Here is a 22,893-nt window from a genome sequence, read left to right as displayed (position 1 = left end):
AAATGAGCAGTGATTCTTTAATGCTTGCAAACATTCCTGCATGTATCCTAAACACGTTTTCTTTAATTCACACAGAATTTTTTGTTCAAACGGTTGTTTTCTTCCTAAAATCAGTTCTTTAACTTGTTTACTCTATTAAATAAGGTAAATACATTAGGCTTTCTGGCTTCTTCGGATAGGTACGGTTTTGTTTTGAGACATTTTGAACTACAGTCGCATTAGCTTACATGCCTGTTAACTTTATAAACTACATGTGTATTTGCATTAGGTTTGTTTTAAATCAGCTCCTAAGATGACAAGTGCTTAGACAAGTCACGTGCCTTATGCGGTTTAAACAGCTACTAAAGTAGCCAAAACCGTAAGTTGAACTTCATTCTCAAGATGCTTGAAGAGCGGCAAAATCGAAGCTTATTCACCGCTTTGCGTATTAACTGAATAACTGGTGAAAGATGAGTAAATCCGAGAAGACATAAGACCGAGCTGCCTGCATAATACGCCCAAGACTAAAGTGACGAGAACAATACACTGTTCACTCAAGTCCGTTCAGGTTCGGCACTATTTGGCGTTACGTTGATTCTGCTTAGCAACAAAATCTGGATAACTTTGCTAGTGACTTAGTTTCATTGCCAACAAAATACAAGAACTTAGTTTCCTACCAAGAAAACGGTAGAACTCCAACAGCAACTTATTATAAACCTATCTCTTTAAAGTTGCAGTTACCGGCTTGCAAAGATCCCATCGTATTTTCTTCATGTAGAACAAGTTCTTTTGTTCTAAAGGCAGTAGACTACCCTTCGAAACAAAACTTTTTCTGTCACAGTAAGCTGTAAAAACATGTTAACTCACCTTATATGAAAAGATCAGCTCGATTATAGTTGTTCGTAGGCTGTCCTTGATGACACAAAATCCAAAATCATTTCACAAAGCTACTCGTTTAATAACCATGCATTCCGTTGACCGGTCGACCTTTTATAACTGTGTGTTTGCTTTCGTTTTGCATTTGAAGAGCTTTGTAATGGTTACTTAGACATGTGCGTGTGCTGCTGTTTTTTTCAGCAATCTGGCGCCACATCTAGCGACAACTTAAGCCGATCGTGGTTTGTGTCTCTCGTGTTTTCCCGCTATCAATCAGTAACAAGATTTATTGCGAATTCTGTTTGCTTTGTGTTCTGTTTCGAAATTTTTGTGATTGGCACACGCGACATCAATGAAGTTTTCGTGCTACTTCAGTCATTAGGACATCGAAAATAGAGGAGTACAAATTAAATATTTACTGACTGCAACCGAGGAAACGTGATTTCAAGGCACAACTTCGCCTAGCTTGAAATTCCAACAGGAACTGCTTTTGTTAGCTTGGGTGATCTTTCAAAAGGAGGCTCTAGATTGACGGAAGAGGTCGCGAAATACACCACAAGCTCTTTTAATAGCTGACAGTGATTAAAATAACCATAGAATTCAAAATTAACGTTGTCAATTACACTATGTCTTATTTTGAACATCGGGTATTTTGACCAGCGTGTGAGTGAAGGCGCCCTGGCCATGGTAATTGTGTTGTGTTCTTGGGCAAGACACTTTGCTCTCACACAGCTTCTCTCTCCACCCTCGTGAATAAAAGGGTATCGGCGAATTGTTGGGGGCCCCTGACAGACAGATTGCCGGAAAGTAACCTCCGATGGACTAGCATCACATCCAGGTAGAGGGGGGGGGGGGGGTGGGGGAGAAATACTCTTAGCTGATTCATGCTACAGAGACTGTAGTTAGGCGTCGAGGGCTAAGAGCCTGTCGGGCTTAACTTTATTTTGACTAAATTCACCACTGTGTTTATACAGCCGTCGTACAAGAAGTCATAGAAGCTTTTATTAAGTGAGATTTGTCAGTCTTTCTATAATCCCTTCCCCGTTTTTTCTTGTTTATTCTGGTCTATTATTACTTCTGTCTGTAATGCTTTTCTACCTTAATTAGAAAACTGCCATTCTGTGGTTTCTTTCAATTTGAAAGTAATTTTGTTCAATGATTAGAACAACGATTTTAATAACTAAGCATAGCTCCTTTAAACGGTTTGTCATTTCGAGTCATTGTGGTCGACAGCTAGCCATTGGTACAGATCTATGTCACGTGATAGGTCTGAATATGTTTTGATAGTTTTTTTTTCCACGGCAAGGAATGTCTATACATTATATAACTGGGGTTGTAGTTGTCTAAACGCTTACCAGATACCTCCAGAACAACGCAACTGTTATAGCGAAATCTAACATTGATTTCAAACGGGTACCAGACAACTGAAGCTAAGAAATTATCAGTAACTCTGATAGTTATAATTAACAGTATATTTTATGGGTAATGCTGATCTTAACACGTTAGGCAGATAAGCACTATATACCTAGCAAGGATTGTGCATTCTGTCTTTACTTACTGTGCAGTACTGTCCGGCGCTCGTGTAGCGACCCTTCTACAGTGATGTCAGCGTAAAGGATCCAATTGATCCGGCAGATCTTCAATTTTGCGTGAAGGTACTGGTATTTTTTTTCTGGTCTCAAAAATCGCCAAACACCAAAGCAAGCTTAGCTGATTCTAGCATAAAGACTCAACAACCAACCCAGTTCTCGTCCCCGAATTCGCTCTAAATCGAAAATATGTCGGAAACAGTGCACTCTAAGCATTTTCTTTCGTATTTATATATTTTGATCACCGCGGGAGACCGGTGAATTCGGTCTGTATCCGGGAGACTCCTGGTGAATCAATCCGACAAATTTTACAGACGTTACAGGTAGACATGCAGTTCTACCAATTGCCAGGCATGATCGACATTAACAGAAAGCAGCTATACTAGAAAAACTGGCTGTAAAAGGGAACAAAGTAAAGCTTATTAGCGCATATCAGCTTAATCTCGTGGCGTCTGCCTTGCTTCCGCTCCGTTATTCTTCGTGCTGGTCTACTTTCCATCGTCTAACAGTACTTGCAGTCAACTTTTCTTTTCCTAATCACCAATAAAAGCGACTTGGGGTTCTAATTTATCTTCAAAATCATTTAGCTATCATCACGCCTGCGTGATCAGGAGCACTTTGATTATCACTTATCACAGTTTGGGACCTTTTTTAAAGCGCTTAGTCTTGCTAAAAATAATTAAAAAATAGTCTCGGCGTCTCGGCTACGATACGATTGAAATATAAATTTCTAAAAATTGGCTTTTAAAGCCACACTTACCTAAATGAAACCTGAATAGCGGAAAGACTAATTGAGATCTTTAAATATTTCTTAAGAAACTATTTAGCTGCTTTGACATGCACGTGAAAGCGCGTGCTTGACGCGGTGAACATCTTCAGAAAGCTTAGCTATTGGTTATTTCCGATTTCTTTCAGTTAGCCACGTTTTGTTTCCCTAAGCTACAAATTATCGCGTGCTTTTCAAGAATGGCTCGGTGTAAAAACTTGAAGTGGTTTAAGCCTTATCCTGAAGTTGTTTCAGAGCCGGAGGTGAAGGTATTTACATACTTCTGGTCAAACACGACCACCCGTGACTTTTAATTCCTCTTACATGACGCCTTTGTCCCCAGTTTCCTCCTTATCTTCAATCCCATAATCCGCTGGAACTTCGTCATCTTCTAAAATAAAACATGGCGGGAGCAGGGGAGAAAATTTTTTTGGAGTTTATTTTTCATTTTAGAAGTTCATGAGGCTTTACCCAGTGAAATGAGTGCAACAGGATGGGCTGAATCGCTACGAAGGTTTAACGAGAGGAAGAAGGCGGAGAAAGAAGAAAGTACAATGATTTGCAATATTTTTCGCCGCTTTCGGTTAACCAGTGTTTTCGTCTTTTCGAAGCAGTTTAGTGCATTTTCTGCACCACTTTTACTTAATAGCCACTCTATTACCTTACCTTGTTAATTTTTGTAGAAGCCGATGATCTAGATCAAAGTACTCCCAGTGAGACAGAACTTTTTACCAAATACTACAATGAATGGAAAGGAGCTGGAAAAGTCAAAACCAAGAGCTATGATGCTATTCCCAGGTTTTATTTCAAGGTAGATGAATTTTGACACGTTACATGTGATTCAAACTAACTTGTAACACACTGTACGAGTAGCTATAATGATGCATGCCACTTCCATGAAAATGAATCAACTTCTGGCAGAAAATTCAGTAATAACAAATTAAACTGCCTACATCTTCAACCTGTCCTTTGGATGGTTTGCTTTCATTATCATCATCTTAATTAAGTAATTAGGCATCACACCAACTCATAAACCGATGAGAAAAAAAAAAGTACAGAAAAATCCATAAAAAAAATGATATAGTAGCCTGTTCAATCTTAAATTTTTTAAATCAAAAGATTGTTGTGAAACACAGTTAGCGACATAAGCACAGTTTCGCCTCTCTAAGTGGTCTCTGAGGTAAAAAATCACAAAGTGACCTTTTTTGTCAATTCTGTAATCCCCCAACATCTCTTTCTTGGATCCCTTTTCATAAAGCACAGATCTTGATCTGATCTCCAAATTAATGCAGCTAGCAGTGTTCATAGATGGGCATTAGGCAAGTTATGTAATAGGGACCAACACTGTAATGTTTTCTTCTCCTCTACTCTCTAGCTTCCTTCAGAAGATGAGGTTTTGTTACAGAAGTTAAGAGAGGAGTCAAGAGCTGTATTTCTTCAGAGGAAAAGTAGAGAGCTCCTTGACAATGATGAACTTCAGGTTGGAAAATATTTTATCATGGACAGTCGAACCTCTCCATACGGACACCTCTCTAATATGGACAGTTTCCCATGTACCAACAACATTCTCATGCATTTCCTCTCAAAAACCCTCTATAAACATTACAGACCCTCTCTAAAACAGACAACGGACACTAAATCTTGGCCCTGGGAAGCAAATGCACAGAAATTAAACCTCTTTATTATGGACACTCCAGGGACCAGGTGTCAATAATTTGCGGTATGTGCCATTTCCTGTTGGCAGTTACAGAAACATTACCACAAATTGATACCAATACCAGAACATGCCAAAATGTCACTTTTGGGCATGATTTTAGTTACTTAATACTCTAAACTGTCAGTGGAGACTCAACATGATGTCATCATAATTGTTGGGAATTGTATTCAGTGAGTTGTAGGCTTAAACTCTAAATTAATAAGTGAACTATTTAATGAACCACCCACGTAATCCGGCACACACAATAAACGACGAATCACAATGGCTAAAAACAGTGAAGAAGCTAGACTCTAAACTCCAAAAGCAGCGGCAAGGCTGGCCTAAAATCTTAAACACAGCAAGAAAATACAACAAAGATGGAAATCTGCAAAATTACAACAGCGAAGTTCAAATGTATGCGCGAGCACACTCTGAGCCACGATTGGCTAGTTAAAACCACCTGAAGTTATGCACGTGGAGAAAAAGTTGTACTAAGTGAGAGGGGTGAGTTCAGAGTTCGTAAAGTTCAAAACAATAGTGACCTCCCCAATAGTGAATACAGACACATCTCTAATACGAACACTTTGTCTCTTCGGTCTCCGTATTAGAGAGGTTTGACTGTACACTGTCGCATTGTTTTAATTGTTCTGATTAGTTATATCATTTATCCATTTGTACATTTGATTTGCCCTTTTGATTTTCTTGTGGTGATTTCATGATTTTGCTAATTACACCTGTCCTGTTTTAGAACCTGTGGTTTTTACTTGATAAACATCATACACCACCTGTGTTTGGAGATGAACAGGTATTAATTTAAGAAAGTTTACTAGATTAAATCAACCAAATATTTTTCAATTATTGCCATTGTAAATGGACTTGTAAACATGTTTTTTCTATCATGTAGCAATATTGCATTGGTACTTGTCTATAAAGCATCTTTTGAAATAGAAATGTCATCATTTATGATTCTGTTTTTTTCAATCGTTTTTGGCAATAAAATGTCTAGGGATTGTTACCTTGGCTAGTTTGAAGTCATTTTAGTACAATGTTAGTGATAATGTTTAATATTATTTTGTTGCTAACTGAAAGAACTTTGTTTTGTTTGTGTGCTGTTGTTTTTTAGATGATCAACTATGAAGACTTCTTAAAAGTTGCTGGAGAGGCTGGTGAAAAATGCAGGTAGTAACACTATACAGTGTGCAAGGAAAATAATTTTGCCTTTTTGGGTGGTAGTTTGCTAAGATATTCTCATTTTTTTTTTCATGACAGGCCCTTCTTCAGTGCAACTGTTTTTGCCAAATTATTTCAGCAGGATCCTTTTGGGAGGTGAGGGAGTAAAACATCACATAAACATTCCCATTGCCATGATATCAAGCATTTCATTTTGAAAAATGGAGAGATTCAACAAATGAATATAAAATTTCTAAGACAAATAAAAGCGTTTTAGAACCAAATGCACAGACCACGTTATCTGTTATCTATTGAAATCAAAATGGTCATGTAAGCAAATGTCTCCCACTGTTGCATATCTTTGTGAAGGTCAAGGAAGAATAGTAAACCAAGGTACAGTAGAATGGAAAAATGCGCAGTGTCAAAGCATTTAATTTATCAATACCAAGTGCTATTTAAGGCAACTTTTTCATTTGGTTTCATAAGCACTTTAAATACTACACTTAATTGTACAGTGTAGCTCAATAGTTTTGAGATCATAATGCTGAAATAACATTTTTTCTATAAAATTTCTTTTATCATCACTTCTAAAATTTCAGGATCTCTATCATGCAGTTTTTTAACTATGTCATGCGAAAAGGTAGGTTGATAAAGCAAAGCTGTATTGAACCTATTGTTATAATGTGGAAGCTAAAAACAGTGCATGCAGATTTCAACTGGCCGAGTGAATTAGTCTTTCCTTTTCAAAACAAAGAGCTGTAGGTAACTATCATTGTAAAATAAGGAAAATGTACTTTAACGTTCTGAAAAACAAACAAACAAGGCTTAGCCTAGTAGCTTCATTTTCCTGTTGGCGATAGTCAGCATTTCACTACATCACTTTGATTATGAATATGAGTCCAACATAGTGTGACATAGCTTACCGTACCGTTTGTACCTCATTGGCTGTAGCACATAATTGTCCTGGGCTGATTACTTTTCAATACTAATAAGCATTTTATGACACAGTTTGTGGGGAAAATGGTAAGGGACTGAAAAGAATTTTGAAAGATTAGTGAATAACAAGGCATTTTAAGGGGATGATAATGTTTAAATTGAATCCCACATTGCCATTACAGTATCTGAGTTTGGACTTTTCTTTTCAGTTTGGCTTCATCAAACCAGAATAGGCCTAAGTCTATATGATGTTGCCGGACAAGGATACCTGAAAGAGTCGGTAAGCTTGCAGTAGTTTGTGTGATGGTTGTGAACTAGTGGAAACTAGTAATCTAAGCAAGTGTATTCTGAAAGTTAGTTACTCAGTGTTCTTGAAGTTTTCAAATGACAGTTTAGAGTAATGAAAGTGGTATTTATCACACTGACAACAGCTGTATTCTTGTTGATAAACTAGAGCCATAGTTTTCGGAAAGTAGAAATTAACTCTAAATTAACATGGTATGCTGGAAATCAGCACATTACAAGTATTTCCTCCTGAGTGTTCAAAGCCCCGGGAAGGAAATAGGGATTACATGTTGAGGTAAAGAAAAATTCTTTGACCTCAGTGGAATTCAAACCCATGACCTCTGGAACAGATCACTGTAAGTTGCTCTACTGACTGAGCTAACCAGTTGGTATGCATGATCGGTTAATGGTTTGATTGTTGGGACTGTCTACGGTTAATTGATCTGTTTCTTTCCCTTTTTCAGGACCTTGAAAATTACATACTGGAGTTAATTCCAACATTACCACAGGTATGACATCTTGATTAAAAATACCAGTAATAAATTTAGACTTAAGTTAAGAAAATGGTTCTATACTTGCAGGACCTTAGCATGGTAGAGGCTGGGTGTCTTCTTTGTTTTCTGTGGGTCAGGGAGCTGAATGTTGAACATACATGTATATTGCCAGTACAGCAGAAATGATGGTAATATTGTGAAGAACAGCTCCTAAAACAACCTGTCGACCAACTGTTGGCCCTCTGTCGGCCTTCTGTCAGTTGTCTCTTGTCAGTTGAGGCTGCTCAGAAGACTGAGTTTTTTTGCATACATTATTTCTCAAAAACGAAGCACAAATCGACAAAAACAATTACGCAATGATGCTTTTCATGTCAAAACAAGTCAGTCTACCAAAAATTAGCTCAATCCTGCAAAAAATAAAAATCAGCCCAACGCTGTATACGCCCTTTTTGCACGAAAGCCTTCAATTAATCTATTTTTTGCAGATTGTGACCCAAATTGCATTTCCAAATTTAGAATGGCATCACAGTTTGTGATCACAGCTTCATGTGTAATTGCCAGTAATAAAACATTGTTTTTCTCGCAGTTGGATGGCCTTGAGAAATCATTTTATTCCTTCTACGTCTGTACTGCTGTAAGAAAATTTTTCTTCTTTTTGGACCCTCTCAGGACAGGTGAGGAAGTAGTGAAATTTCTTCATTGATCTCTATTCCTTTTCATATACCAGTAATGTCTGCAAACAAGGAAAGTAATGCTAGTTTGGAAAATTCATGGTCACAATAATTATATAAATTGCAGGTGCAGCTCAAGTGCCTCAGTAATGTCAGAAGCCTGGCGATGCACTATAACCCAAACGTCCTGGTTGTGGCTAGAACTTCCTGCAACCTAGCCGTGAGCTCCCAGCTACATGTAGCACACACACACTCACACATGCAATGAATGATATTTCAGCAAAAGAGCTGAATGAAAGGCTCTGTTGGGAACACAACAAAAATGTGTAAGCCTGGCTACTCACTAACACCATGCTCAAAGATAAGCCAAGCTACAAGCATACACTGTTCAGCTGAGTGAGTCTCACTAATGTTCAGCCCTCTCTTTTGTACAGGAAAGATCAAGATTCAAGACATCCTAGCTTGTAGTTTCCTGGATGATCTCCTTGAGGTATGCTATTAATCAATCAATCAATCAATCAATCAATCAGTCAGTCAGTCAGTCAGTCAATCAGTTGGTCCATCAGTCAGTCAGTCTGTCCATCTGTCAATTCTTCTGTCCGTCTGTCAGTTCATCAGTCTGTCAGTGAGTCAATCAAATGCCATCGTAAGCGTGAACATGTGATGCCGAAACATGCTCTAATTGGGTGTCAAACGTGGCATGATTGTTCATCAAACATTTGAAGTTTAGCAGACTGTAGTGCAAACTTTCGTGTTCAAAGTTCAGCGCACAAAATTGATCCTGACTTGTGTCAATATGCACACGCCTTTTGCGAAAGTGGTTTTACTTCTAGTATAGCCATGAAATATTGGCAGGGGCAAGACTTTCAGAGTTTTTCAGAGCGCAAATGTTCGCATTGCAGTCTGCTAAACTTCAAATGTTTGATGACCAATCATGCCCCTTTTTCCACCCAATTAGATCATGTTTCGGCATCACATGTTCAAGCTTAGATGCAAGCAACAGTAAAAAACTCAATAAATCAGTCAGTCAGCCCATCAGACATTCAATCAGTCTGTCTGTCCATCCGTCCATCAGTCAGTCAGTCAGTCAGTTGGTTTGCCACTCAATCAGTAGTTTCAAATTTAATATTTTTAATGTGATTACCATATCTCAAGTTTGTTCTATTAAGATTGTTTTGTATTGTTTGGTTGTAGCTGAGAGATGAAGACTTGTCAAAAGAGCAACAAGATGCTAACTGGTTCTCAGCCCCGTCAGCACTTAGAGTTTATGGTGAGAAATATGGGTTATTGACCAAGTGTGAGGTCAAGATGGCTGGATATTGGCCAAGTCCTTTTTTTGCGAGTTTATGGACCGAGACGGAGTCGAGGTCCATAAACCCGCAAAAAAAGAACGAGGCCAATATCCAGCCATCTTGACCAAACAAGCTTGGTCAATAAAGGATTTATTATATGGCTTTCGGGGAAATTTTTCTTGCGGGACACGGCGGGTAGTCCCGAGCGGGCAAGATAGCTCCATCTTGCCCGCTCGGGTAGCCAATCACAGCGCAGGATTTGATTCATCTTGCCCGCTCGCGGAACTAGCCATATAATAAATGCTCATAATACATGCATGTATTCAACAAGGAATAATGCAATGTTATTGTACCAGTAAACCATGTGATATGTTCTGTCACCATCGAACTAACAAAGTCATTCCTATATCCATCTTTCTGGAGGACAGCAGAAAATAATAACATTCATGTTTACACTCTCATGGGTCCCAGTATTCTAACTTCTTGATGATGTTGCTTTTAACTGACAGAATCAGTATGAATTATCTTCAAAGTAATATGAATTACAAATACTTGGTGATGTGTTATACACAAGTTAGAATAATGGTAGCAGCAGCCTTATGTTTCCCCCTCGATTGCAGTGGCAAATCCAGGCTTTGAGCTAAGGCAGTGGGGAGGGGGGGAGGGGTGTTTTACTTGCCCTGCTGGCTTTTCTTCCTTCAGTCATTTCTTCTTTTTTCACCCAAAATATGGGGGGGGGGGGGGGCAGGCCCCCTGGGCCCCTCCCCTAGATGCACCACTGGGTTGTTTCATGATATTCTGCAAAAGTTGCTGATAATCTTTTTGTCATTATTTTTGTAGGTCAATATTTAAGTCTTGATACTGATCACAATGGAATGTTGAGTAAGGAAGAATTGGCAAGGTAATTATTACTCACAAGGATATAAAATTAGTTTGTATTATTTATTTTTTGATTTTTATTAGTAGATTTTATCACCTTCTCACTCATATTAAATATTTTTGCCTTATAGATATGGTTCAGGAACATTAACAAAGGTTTTTGTAGACAGGGTGTTTCAGGAGTGTTTAACTTATGATGGAGAAATGGTCAGTATCCTAACTGTCAATTAAACCATCTGTTAACAACTGCCTTGCAAAGTGGTGGTTGGGTGCCTGAGGCATCCAGGAGCTTCCACTATTAATGGAGACCGCTCCCATGGCTGGCAAATCCTGGCAACCTAGCCATGAGCCCCCACGTGGAAGGGAGAAAGCAGGCACCCGTCACACTGATAAAACAGCGGAAAGAGAAGGGAGGGACAGGGGAGGGGAAACAACCTCTGAGCAGAGTCCCTGTGCTTGAGACTCAGATGCTTGAGGAAAGCGCTGACAATTGTAAAACTACTTGAACACCTTGTGGCCCAAGAGCCTGTGGAAACCTGGCACATGCGCAGATCTAAATGCCCACTGACTGCAAAGGCAAGACTTGCGCTCCTTGTTGTTAACTCTGTTAAATTGCATTTAACTGCGTTGTATTTCATTACGATAACAAAACAAAAATTTGCCCAGCCATAATGATTGTAAATGTTTTACATTATTACACCAAAGAACTCTTTGTTTTGATAGCCAGTAAAACGTCTGGTGTACTTCGCACTTTAGTAACAGTATACAATGTTACGTGAGATATAGCCTGTAAAAACAGCTTACGAGTTCTCATTGTTGCTGACTGATGAGAAGATGGCGTGACTATATTATTTTGCATTTGTATTGAGGTTTTACTATTAAATGAAAATTCTTCGATTAAATCAAAGTATTTTTGTTCATTTAGGATTACAAGACATACTTGGATTTTGTCCTTGCATTGGAAAATAGAAAAGAACCACAGGTTAGTGTATGGCTTTGTCTAAGGCTGAAGACAATAAAAATATTATTATTTACTGAAGGGGAAAAACCTGTTTTTAGCCTGCTTACTACAACGTGCTTTTCTTTTCAATGTTTATCAGGCTTTGCAGTACATGTTTAGAATCTTGGATGTTCAGGTATGTTTGCAGTATAAGGTGTACAGAACATATTAATTTCATTTTTTAAATAGATTTGTGAAGGTTTTGTTCAAAAGTGCTAAGATGGTGCAAGATAATAGCCGGAAGTATTCAAGTTTGTCTTGCTGTGTCCAAAATGGTATCTAATAGCAGACTTTCAGTGATTTTTTTGCCAGAAGAAGAAAGCTTTAATCTGAGAATGAAATAGATACTATAGATACACTTCCCCATCAGCATCGTCTCAGGGCTTGAATTCCAGCTTGCCCTTTGGACAAGTAGCTCTCAAATTTTGCTTTCCCTGGGAAAGTCTTAGTTTGCTCTTTTAATGATTTAGTTGGCAGTTGACTTGCTTGATCCCTTGCCCATAGGGCAAGTGAGAATGAAAAGTTACTCTCCCAAAAGGAAAATCTACTTGTCTGGGACAATGGGATGGCACTTTTTTCAAGCCCTGCATCTTAGGAAGTTATCAAATGTTGGAATCTTAAGTTTTTTCGTTCCAGGATTAAAATTAATATTAAAACTTTATGTTCCTTCATTTCAGGCTTTGGGGCATCTGAACATCTTCTCATTAAACTACTTCTTTAGGGTGAGGTTTTCAATTGTTGATTTATAACTACACTGTTTCCCAACTGTAATCTATTAAAAAAACTTATTTTGCTCTATTAAAGAACTCTACATGTCTTTTTAAGTTGCCTCTCACAAATTTTGTTTGAATCTTTCACAAAGGAAATTCAAGAGGAGATGAAGAAGCACGGCCATGAACCAGTGAAGTTTCTTGATGTGAAGGTAAACAATATTAAATACTACTTATTAACTTATGTCCTGATAATTAAATAAAGGAATGCTTTGTATAACTTATTGTTATGTTACTAATTGATTATCAAATACTCAGCTCACAATAATGAAACTAAAGACCCAGGAACCATGTTTCCTCAAAGCCAGCTTTGACTTGTGTCAATAAAGCACTCTACCAAAAATTGTATGGCAGTGATGTCTTTTGTCTTGCAGGATGAGATTTTTGATATGGTCAAGCCTACAGACCCTTACAGGATTAGTCTACAAGATCTTGTTAACAGGTCAGTGAAGTATATAGAGCTTGATGTTGCAACCGCTGGGGTCACCAATGCAGCCAATTTTTTTCACTGGCGACTAACTTTTCACTGAAATACTTTTGCTGGTGACTAAATCTGAAAACTTAGGGGCTAGCTGGTCCCAAGGTTTTTTCCTGAAAGTTGAACCCTGGTTTACAAGTGTTATCTCTTTAAGTGACTTCAGCACTGTAGCCTGTTACACAGGCCAACTTCTGTGAAATTTTTCATACAATTTTGTTGCACAGTCAGACACACAATGCATCAAAAATTGCTTGGCGTAATTCCCCTGGAAACGAACATCTGGAAATGTTTCTTTGCAGGATAACCCTTTTTTCAATGATTACAGGAACAGTGTGCTCAGTGAATTTAGGTGTTTAGTAACATCTCTGGCACTCTACAACTTGCCTTGCAATAACATGACACAATTGCTGGCCAAGTTGCTTGAAACGTTGCTTTAAAAAATATTTTCAAAATATCACAACATTGCAGTTTATGGTAGATTTTCAAGAAGTACACCACAACTACTGTAGGCATATGACAGTTTCATGTTCAACTAATACAATCTTTAAGACGTAGACGAGATTTTCCTTGTCTCTAATCAAGTTATAGAAACAGGAATGAAGGTTGGGAGAACAAGAAAATGGTGTGGGAACGTGGGCCACAGCCGAGTGATTCCACAGCATTTTTGAGTTCTCCCAAGCTTTCACAAGTGTTTCTATAGTTTGATAAAAACAAGAGAGGATGTTTTCTTTTTCTTTAGTGCCACTTTTTTGATTATCTTAATGTTATTTCTCTTTGCTCACTATCACTATATCAACACTTAGTGTTAAAATTGTTCTGTGTTTCTTTATGCCTTCGGTATAAATCTACTAGCATTCTATCATGAATGCCATTCTCTGATTGGCTATGCTACTCCCCATCTATTCTGTGATAGACAGTGAGTAGTGTAACAATGTGCCCTTGTTAACAAAGTTATTATGGCCACTTCTTGGCGTTTTTTAAGTGTTCTTGAAGAGGATTTAGATAAAGAATGACTAGTAGATTTATACTAAAACAATTAGATTATTTGTTCTCAATTTTCTAATTGTTTAATAGTAGTATGCCTTTAAGCAAACGCTTTCCAACAGGATATTTTCTTATATCTTTTAACAGTGGCCAAGGAGAGACAGTGACAAGTATTCTGATTGACTTGAATGGCTTCTGGACTTACGAAAACAGAGAGTTGCTGGTACAAGATGTGAATAATGAATAAAAAAGATCAGTCTCGCACCACTGCTGAAGTTCAAATCAGGATTGAGCCAACCCAGGATTAGTGTAAACTTCAAAAAAAATTGTTAAGTTATCAGCAGTGCTTTCAATAAGATCTGGGACTTGGTGGAGCTCTGGCAGGTGTGCTGATGTGAATTGCCATCTACATGTATGAAGATGGAAGTCAGCAGTTTTGCTTCTGTTAACTCTTAATCTTGGATAAGTATTGATCAGCTTTTGAACAACAATGAGCCTTGGGCGAATTAGAGGCATATTTGTACAAAGTAAAATCATTTAAATAAATACATTTCACACTATTGTAATTTAATTACTGTTTAATCTTTTTTGAAAATCCAGACCTTGTTTTTGGTTCTTACATGGATTTGTATGATAACACCTTAATTTATTTGCTTGCTACAATGAAATTATATACTTCTAAATTTGTTAATTTTAGCATCACTAAACTACGTTGTGGCTTGGAGCTAGAAACTGAAAATCTTGTTTTCTCTCTGAAACAAAACAGATATTAACCCTCATCTTTGTACGTGTTTATTGGGTTTACTAACAAAATGATCTCCTTAGTTCTTTTGCCTGCACTTTTTCCCCTTCCTTAATTTCCCCTTTAGCTTTTACAGATCATTGCAACAAGGACTGAAATTTCTAACATGTGCAGTGTAAACTTGTACCTTTTTTCTACAGACTCTATTATTTTCAGCGTACTGCTTACAAATGGCAAATACAGAAGTTGCCTACATGTATCAAGTTCAATGTGGAATGTAAACCACATACCGAACCAGTGAATTAACCAGCCATTATTCTTTATTGTATCATGCACAGGTCAAAAGAAAACCATGCAATTTACAGTGGATTACTTTGTGTACACAAACAGAAACTGAAAAAGTCACATTAAATTTGTTGATCCCTAAATATATATATTTTTTCACAACTGACATAAATGACCTGTATGCAATGTCTTACTTCTCTTCTGCTCACTTTAACTATTTCTGTACTATGTCTTTGATCCATCTTGAACTGTGTATTTAATAAATTTAACAGTCAAATTCTGTGAGTGAAGTACATTTACAATGTATCTTCACAATGAGGATAAAGTGGACTCCACCAATTAATTACTTTGACATCACATGCTGGATCTAAAACCACAGTAGTTCCATCTTCCTTTCTATATCTGCCATCACTGCGTGGTGAGTGGAATGTCAACTTGATGCTATTGTGTTTCATATCGTGACTTATGCCTACCAAGGCTTTAGTCAACACATGACCTTGCACTGGGTACACTGGCACAAAATTGACGCAATTAACTTGAAGAATGCAGTGATTTTCTTCAGGATTGTCAGTCAAGTTGTCCACTTGCGCAAACCATTTCTGAGAAAAATAACGTGGTTTTCTCTTTACATGAGTAGCTTTCTGGGAAAACTTGAAATAAAACACCCAGACTTTTTTAGTTTGCTTATTGCATAGCACCTGCTTGTACCACATTGATATACACATGTGCGACTCTAGTATGCTTGGATCCCGTAAACTACTGTATGACAAAATCCGGCTTCTGAATGGCTCATACCCATGGAACAGAGCTCTTATGATCCTAGCACGCAATCCTGGACGGCATTCAATCGTATCTGGCTGGAGCCTTTCAGGTAGCTTCTTTGGCTGAGTAATGTGACGGTTGTAAAGTCTTAGCCAAAATGTCCGCATGTTTGTAGCTTGTCTTGCTCCTTTACAGATCAGTGCAAACTTCTGGACATGTTCAGGACAGATGTACTTGGCTAACAAACACCACACATCTAATGGGTATATCAATCCACACTCACTAGATTCATCACATGTAATATTATCTTTCTTCTTGTTCTTGGACCGTTTTGATCTTGACATGGTTTTTTCTGCTGATGACTCAAGTTCATCTTCTTCAGCTGATAGCGAGTCAAAGTCTGTTCTATCATACCAGGGAATCATGTTCTCATTCTCAGCTTCACCGACCATAGCTGCTGCAAAAGAAAAATAAGTACAAACAGTCGAAGGCTGTGAATGACTGTATTAAACATTTTAAGGTCTGAGGTCTAGACAGGTCTTGCTTATGCACCACAAGGAACACAGTTATTTCTTCAAAGCTGTTCAACTCTAGTTGTTTACCACTGTTTACAGAACAAAAGCCAACTTTTTTATTAGCAGTACACAGTGGGAGGTACAGTGGCCTCATGGTTGGTGTGCTCGTCTCCGAATCAAGTGGTCTGGGTTTGAACCCTGGCCGGGGCATTGTATTGTGTTCTTGGGCAAGACACTTTACTCTCACATGTCTTTCTCTGCGCAAGTGGATAAATGGGTACTGCCAAATTTAATGCTGTGGCAACCCTGTGATGGACTAGCATGCCATGTAGGGGGGAGTAGAAATACTCCGAGCTAGAAATACTCCGAGCTACTTCATTCTACAGAAACTGGGATAAGCTCTAGCCTAATGGGCCACTTGACTCATATACAGACTTAACCTACCTACCTTAGCAGTACACATTGACAAGATGTAGGGAATATCCTTACAGTGTTAAAAGACCTATTTTATTTTTTCATTCTACAATTAAGTAGAATATTTATTAATTTAGCAATGTTGTTTACTCATAGCTAAGTCATGCACAACATGTGTCATACCTGCGCTCATTGAAAATCCTCTTGATGTCCGTCTAAGTGCTTCCTTTGCATCTTTCGCATTAGCAAAGTCTTCAATGGCCAGATCTGGAAAAAGACGATCAGCTTTACTTCTTGTCAGTCAGTTGATGACTGATGGAGAGTAAAAATGGAGTTTCCTGAATTGTTTTTGGGCAATCGATTTATACACCAGTATTACCCGGACGATCACACTCTACGAACTACTTATACACCAGTATGTAGTTTAATTAACAGCTGCCATTTTGAGATGTCCTTTACAAGGCTCCAGTCAGCCACACCTTTGTTTTTGTTTACATGCGAGAGTTTGGTTAATAAGCTTATATTTTATTTGGAGCGTGTTGAAACCAAGGAAATCACTGTGAAACTACCAAAGATAATTAAACATACTTTCAGAAACACAACTTACAGTAAACTGTAAAGCAATAAGATTTCGCGTCACCATGCATTATCAATAATTTCGATGGCATCGAAAATGGCGGAGGCTGCTAAGGGTTCTGTAAGCTTACATCAGTTCTTCGATTGTTCTTTGTGTCCCCAAATTAGTATGGGATTTTACAAGGCTACAAGGCATTGACACATTAATAACGTTTCTATCTATCTTTCTATCTATAATTGAGCTTACTAAGACTTCAAAAAAAGAGCTTCTAAAGACTTCAACTCGCACTAGTTATAGTGCTATGTGAAGATTTTTTGCCATGTTAACCTAAAGACGCATAGGCCATTTGTGATTATTTGACTTGTTAATGTATCACTACAGAGTATGTAGAGATACAAAGACCCCAAGCTGCCAATTCACCCATCATGCAAAAGATCACAACCATCAGCTCAGCTTGGAAATTAACGAAAATATATTAAGCAAGCCTACCTCCTCCGTTGACATCTTTCTCACACAATGCTTTATGAAGTTTACCAGAGCGTGGCGCTTTATTCTTGCGCTTTTTCCGAGACATAACTCTCTTAAAGCACTCCTATAAAAGTTAATTAAAACTACGAATTCTTCACTTCACGATTCCTCAACCGCCGCCATGTTGTACACGATGACTGAACTTGGTAACCTGGCATTCTCATGAAAATACGTCCGCAATACGTAGCAAGAGAATCTTAACAAATTGACGTCAGTTTTTCATGCGTCTGTCCTGTTATTGATCATGAATTTCGTCATAACATTGTCAAAGTAGCTGTGGATCTGCAGACTACTTTGACAATGTTATCACGAAATTCATTGCCAATAACAGGACAGACGCATTAAAAACTGACTTCAATTTGTTTTTTACGATAACAGTTCACTCTCACTCGTTGACACATCGCATAAATTATAAATTCATGTGTCTTTCCCCTTATTCACAATAAAAATTAACCAATGACCGCACGAGAAATTCTGCAGTTATCATAAAAAATCCGTTCCACAGAATTTCCCGTGATTTCCAGTCACTGGAAGAGGTAGTCAAGAAATATGAGGAAATAGGAAAAGTCCTTGCCCCTTCCTCCCCAGCCATCTTTTTTTCCCTTTCCTTCCCTTCATATATGCTAGAGGAGCCTGTATGGAAACTGGGATAATTTTGCCTTTTTTTTCCAATGGAAAAATAATATTTGTGCTAGAGGGACTGGGAATAACAAAAAGTAGGAATGGGACTTTGGACTGGGATTGGGGGCAAGAAATTGGCTAAGTTCACAGATATACACCTCTCTTATTCTCCACTCACAGTTATTCAGAAAGAGGCAGTGAATATTATTCTCCATCTTGTAGGTAGGAAATCAACTCACAACAAACTGCCCAATTAATTTTGCATCAAAATGAAAATAAATGTGTTTATTTCAATCTTGCCTTCACATTAAGATTAAACAAGTTCATTTTCAAAATGTCAGTGTTATTTCATAACACAAAATTCTAGGAAGGTGATACCATCTAAAGCTTAAAATCACACAATTAAAAAAGTGAATGACAAATTACAAACACAGTTGCCTTTTAGTGGCAAAACAAGTGTTTTTCAGTAAAATCCTACATTTATTATCATTTTGCGCATATATTAAGATGTCCAGATTACAAAAATTACAATATGGTCTGCTAAATATTTAGGGCATTAATTATTAGTGATATAAACTCTGCACGTTAGTATCAAAATATCCTGTATTTCTGCTATCACCTAAAATTAATGTAAGCTGTGCACCATTAACAGATAATCTATAAAATGTTCTACCAGTGTCGTCACTATGCATGATTTACTGATATCACTACGTTAAATCTTACCCTGACTAGGCTGAACACTGTCAGTACCAATGTTTTATTCAAATATGAAATGACTGTCTGGTGAGACAATTGTTTGTTAGGTCTTTTACATATAGGACCGTTCGAGAGGTACATTTGCCTGTGGTGTGTCCTGTGCTTTAAAGCAAATAGTCCTTAGGGAATAGTAGTGTCTTTACGGACAGCATCTGCAAGTTCAGATTTGGCATTGCCTTCTGCATACGGTTTAGCATTTGCCAAAACCCTATCTTTATCCTGTAGAACGGCTTTTACACTGGGGTGATTCTTCACAGCTTCAGCCCACACATGATATCTTCTAAACTCATCTGTCTGAGGGATTTCAAAGCCACGGTAATGCTCTAAGATGTACATTCTGCAAGCCCATGGAGCAAACATGATGTCAACATAACCAAGCTCCATGCCTTGGAAGAAAGGGCCTGGTTCATCCATTGCCTTTGTGAACTCCAGGATAGCAGCCAGGAACTGCTCTCTGGCCTCATTTTGTATTTCTGGAGACTGCTTCAGTAGGAAACGGTAATATGGTGGTATGATCTTCTTGGAGATAAAATCTCCCCACATGCGAGCCTTGGCTCTTTGATAAGGATCTTTGGGTAGTAAGCTTTGTTCACTTGGCCAGGCTTCATCAATATATTCTATGCAGACATGACTCTCGTAGACTGATTTAGCATTGTGTACAATGACAGGTATCAGTCCACGTGGATTGACAGCCAGCCATTCTGCAGACTTATTGTAAGGATCCTGCTCTATGTACTCAAAATCCACTCCCTTTGCTAGCATTGAAATCCACGCTCTGTGTGCAAATGGGCAGAACCAGGCACAGTATAACTTGGGTTTACTTTCTGCCATATCTTCCCTGGAAGTAATTAATAAAATATTAACTCAGGTAAGCAACACAGTAATGAAGAATTATTAACACACAGTTTACATAATTTAACATAATTATTTCCTCTTTCTTTGAAATAGTATAAAAATCAATACAGTCAAACCTCTGCTAACAGATATCCCTTGTAGGCGGACACCTTCCAGGCAAAAGAGGATACTTACTAATGGGTCCCAGCCACATACAAACACTACATTTTAAATCTCCCAAATAATTAGCAGACAAGTGGAAACGATTTCTGGTCCCAAAAGGCTGTCTGCTCTTGTGAGGTTTGACTGTTACAGTAGTATTACCCATCATGTGTTACGTGAGTTATGTTTCCCATAGTGCATATAAGTAGTACAAAAACTTTAAAATCAAGGTACCCCAGCAGCAGAATAATGTATTGATCAAATAGAGATATCAACTCTCCACCACCACCCTGAGCCTTGGCATAACCTGGGGCATATCTAATCAATGGAAATCGATCATTGGAATGCTAATCGATTAATCAATAATACTCAATATTTTTCAATTGATTCAGTCATTTCAATCGATTGAAATCCATAAAAAAATGCAAGGCGTATATTAATACAATCTCCTAAAGCAAAAAGTGGTGTACACTCTTCATCAAAACTTACCTTCAGCTTTAACGTGTGAATCAACTTTGAAGATTAAAACCATCATAAATTCTATTATGTTAGATGATGTTAGTTGTCATCCATTCTGACAAGGATCAGTCAGATGCTACAACTGAACAGTTTTAATGACAATGAATGTATCGACATGATCCTTGTCCATTTCAACAAAAATAATATTACTGATAAAATTGATAGCTAAAATTACAAAAATAGACAAAAATCAATAATCACAAGAAAGTGACCAATTGATTTTTGATATTAATCAATTGATTAGTATCGATTATGATCGATTTTCATCTAGTATCAAATATATCGATTAGATACGCTTGTGCATAACCCAGGCATTTGACTAGTTGGTGTGCCCCGGGGTGTCATTTTTTTCTTGTCTTACTAGTAAAATGCGAAGACTTTAGATTCAACTGTAAACAAATTCCGTGTAATGGTATTGGGTTTCTTTTTCATTTAGCCAAAAAAAAAAAAAATTTAGGATCAACACCACTTTTAAGGAATATCCAGAAAGGTAATTAAAATACAATCACCAGCATTATAGTCTAGCATTTAAATTTATATTAGCTGGATAAATGAATGGCAAACCCACTATATTTTTAGGGCCATTCCATTTATATCCACGTGACTGCCAACCCCCTAAGAAAAAGATCAAAGTGCCGACACGATTTTTTCAAGACCCCTCAGAAAAGAGATGCAAGGTAACCTTGTGACTGCCTAGAGAATTTTATCAGATCTTCCCAATACGCAGCAATACTGACCATTAGAAAATCTCAAAAGCGTCCTCGTGACCTTCGGAAATTTTCGCCTTATTCCTTATACCCCTCAGAAAATTTCGTCCACGGACCTTCCCTTCTACCTTTTTTGGAAAATTTCGTCAACAGTGGGGGTGTGGAAAAAAAATGGAATGGCCAAGAACAGTCTGTAGAAAGTGACGGAGATATAGACAGAAAGGAAACGGAATAAAGCTATACCTAGCTGGGCTGCTGACACTTAACCTGATGAAGATCAAGTTAGAACTATTGAAACTTACTTCTGATACTCAGTGCTTAATTTTGTCGTCAATTTTTAGCCCCAACACGTTCAATGCCTTCCAGAGCCTTCAACTTCCAATGACCTTCCTCCGTTTGTTCCCAGGGCGCAACGTTCTTCATTCGATGGTCATCGTCACGCAATGTTTCTCCGAGTTGCGTGACCATCACTTTCCTTTTTGTTGTGTCCTTCCTCTCCCTGGTCAGGTTTTACATTGACTGGGTTCTTATTGGTCAATAAATGTCTTGCAGCAGAACTGAACTGAGGTCTAAAAAAGTTTTGATTTTGCTTGGTTGACTCTAGGTTTGATTGTCTTGATTTTTTTAAAAATTATTTTCCCTGTCACTTGAAATCTGGAGTACAACCCCTCCCCCCAGGGCTGGGCACGCATAACTACTAACTTTGCCCACAGATAACGGAATGAAATGTATGCTAACACAGACAGTAATATAAAGACGACAATTACATCTCCCTCGTAAATTGCTATCAGGGATGGGGAAGGGGTACTCGCTTATTTGGCCTTTATGGGGATGTGTTGTCCTGAACAGTGAATACAATTATTTTACTTGCCTCTGTCCTAAACAGGGTCTGTTACCTGTCCTAAACAGGTTATCGTTACACCATCAGTCCAAGATTAGAGACATCAATGCAACCGGTCTTTACAAGGTCATCAGTCAACATCAGATCATTTTTAGACCAAGAGCTATGCTCTTGTCCTTTAATTTTAATTTTTTTTCCACTTAATCAGCATCAAAACAAGTGCATATTGACAGAATACATCATACCAGTCAGTCTAATCTCTGTGTTGGATATTGTGATGACAGAAAGATGTCACTGTGTCACACAGGGTTTTCATAACCTATATCTCGTCCTAAACGGGGCCTTAAATGGAGGGTATTGTCTTACACAGGGCTGAGTTTTCAGAGTATTTTTTTAGTCCTAAATAGGACAAACTGTAGGCTGCACCCCTATACCCAAACATGTGTCAAATACCCCATTCCTCCTCCCCCCCAACACTCCCCAAGACTATCCACCCTTTGAACACCTGTCACTGGGCTTTACTCTGAGCAAAATACAACTTATGAGGGAGGGGGCTCTCTTCCCTTTTATACGCCTTGAAATTGTAAGGGTACAGTGTACCTTTCAGTACAGAGGGTGGCAAAGGACTCATGTATGACCTGTGATGAGGATAAAGTTCAGTGTGTTTCGCATGAAAAGCAACGAAAAAACATACAAGATACATGAATTTCTGATAAAAAAAAAATTGTTAAAAGAAGCCAAAAGAATATGTGACAAGTAAACAAA

General features: G+C 38.0%; 4 protein-coding genes across 4 annotated transcripts in view; 1 reads left to right on the top strand and 3 right to left on the bottom strand.

Moving 5' to 3' along the window:
- The window catches only part of LOC145490719 (ATP-binding cassette sub-family C member 4-like), a 15,569-nt gene extending 14,438 nt beyond the window's left edge, over positions 1 to 1,131 (bottom strand). The window contains exon 1 of the mRNA XM_081469809.1: positions 847 to 1,131. The gene's annotated coding sequence lies outside the window, so the exon portion shown is untranslated. The remainder of the gene's footprint in view (positions 1 to 846) is intronic.
- A 2,167-nt stretch (positions 1,132 to 3,298) lies between these two features.
- On the top strand, positions 3,299 to 14,898 carry LOC145491432 (serine/threonine-protein phosphatase 2A regulatory subunit B'' subunit gamma-like). Its single transcript, XM_081470623.1, has 20 exons — positions 3,299 to 3,759; positions 3,894 to 4,021; positions 4,586 to 4,690; positions 5,655 to 5,711; positions 6,030 to 6,085; positions 6,176 to 6,232; positions 6,676 to 6,716; positions 7,222 to 7,292; positions 7,762 to 7,806; positions 8,378 to 8,465; positions 8,897 to 8,952; positions 9,657 to 9,732; positions 10,595 to 10,655; positions 10,765 to 10,840; positions 11,559 to 11,615; positions 11,734 to 11,769; positions 12,311 to 12,355; positions 12,496 to 12,555; positions 12,778 to 12,845; positions 14,013 to 14,898. Exons 1-20 carry the CDS (start codon positions 3,690 to 3,692, stop codon positions 14,110 to 14,112), a joined length of 1,353 nt encoding a protein of 450 aa, XP_081326749.1. The 5' UTR covers positions 3,299 to 3,689; the 3' UTR covers positions 14,113 to 14,898.
- A 290-nt stretch (positions 14,899 to 15,188) lies between these two features.
- Positions 15,189 to 18,518, bottom strand: LOC145491433 (transmembrane protein 183-like). Its single transcript, XM_081470624.1, has 3 exons — positions 17,650 to 18,518; positions 16,767 to 16,850; positions 15,189 to 16,111 (listed from the first exon to the last, which is right to left on the bottom strand). Exons 1-3 carry the CDS (start codon positions 17,732 to 17,734, stop codon positions 15,189 to 15,191), a joined length of 1,092 nt encoding a protein of 363 aa, XP_081326750.1. The 5' UTR covers positions 17,735 to 18,518.
- Positions 18,519 to 18,568: 50 nt separating this feature from the next.
- LOC145491434 (uncharacterized) lies at positions 18,569 to 21,806 on the bottom strand. The gene is made up of 2 exons (XM_081470625.1): positions 21,590 to 21,806; positions 18,569 to 19,903 (listed from the first exon to the last, which is right to left on the bottom strand). Exon 2 carries the CDS (start codon positions 19,894 to 19,896, stop codon positions 19,186 to 19,188), a length of 711 nt encoding a protein of 236 aa, XP_081326751.1. The 5' UTR covers positions 19,897 to 19,903; positions 21,590 to 21,806; the 3' UTR covers positions 18,569 to 19,185.
- Between the last annotated feature and the right edge of the window lie 1,087 nt (positions 21,807 to 22,893).

Source organism: Orbicella franksi, chromosome 6 (assembly GCF_964199315.1).
Source record: "Orbicella franksi chromosome 6, jaOrbFran1.1, whole genome shotgun sequence".
NCBI classification, from domain to species: domain Eukaryota; kingdom Metazoa; phylum Cnidaria; class Anthozoa; order Scleractinia; family Merulinidae; genus Orbicella; species Orbicella franksi.
This window is presented reverse-complemented; position numbering and strand designations above follow the sequence as displayed.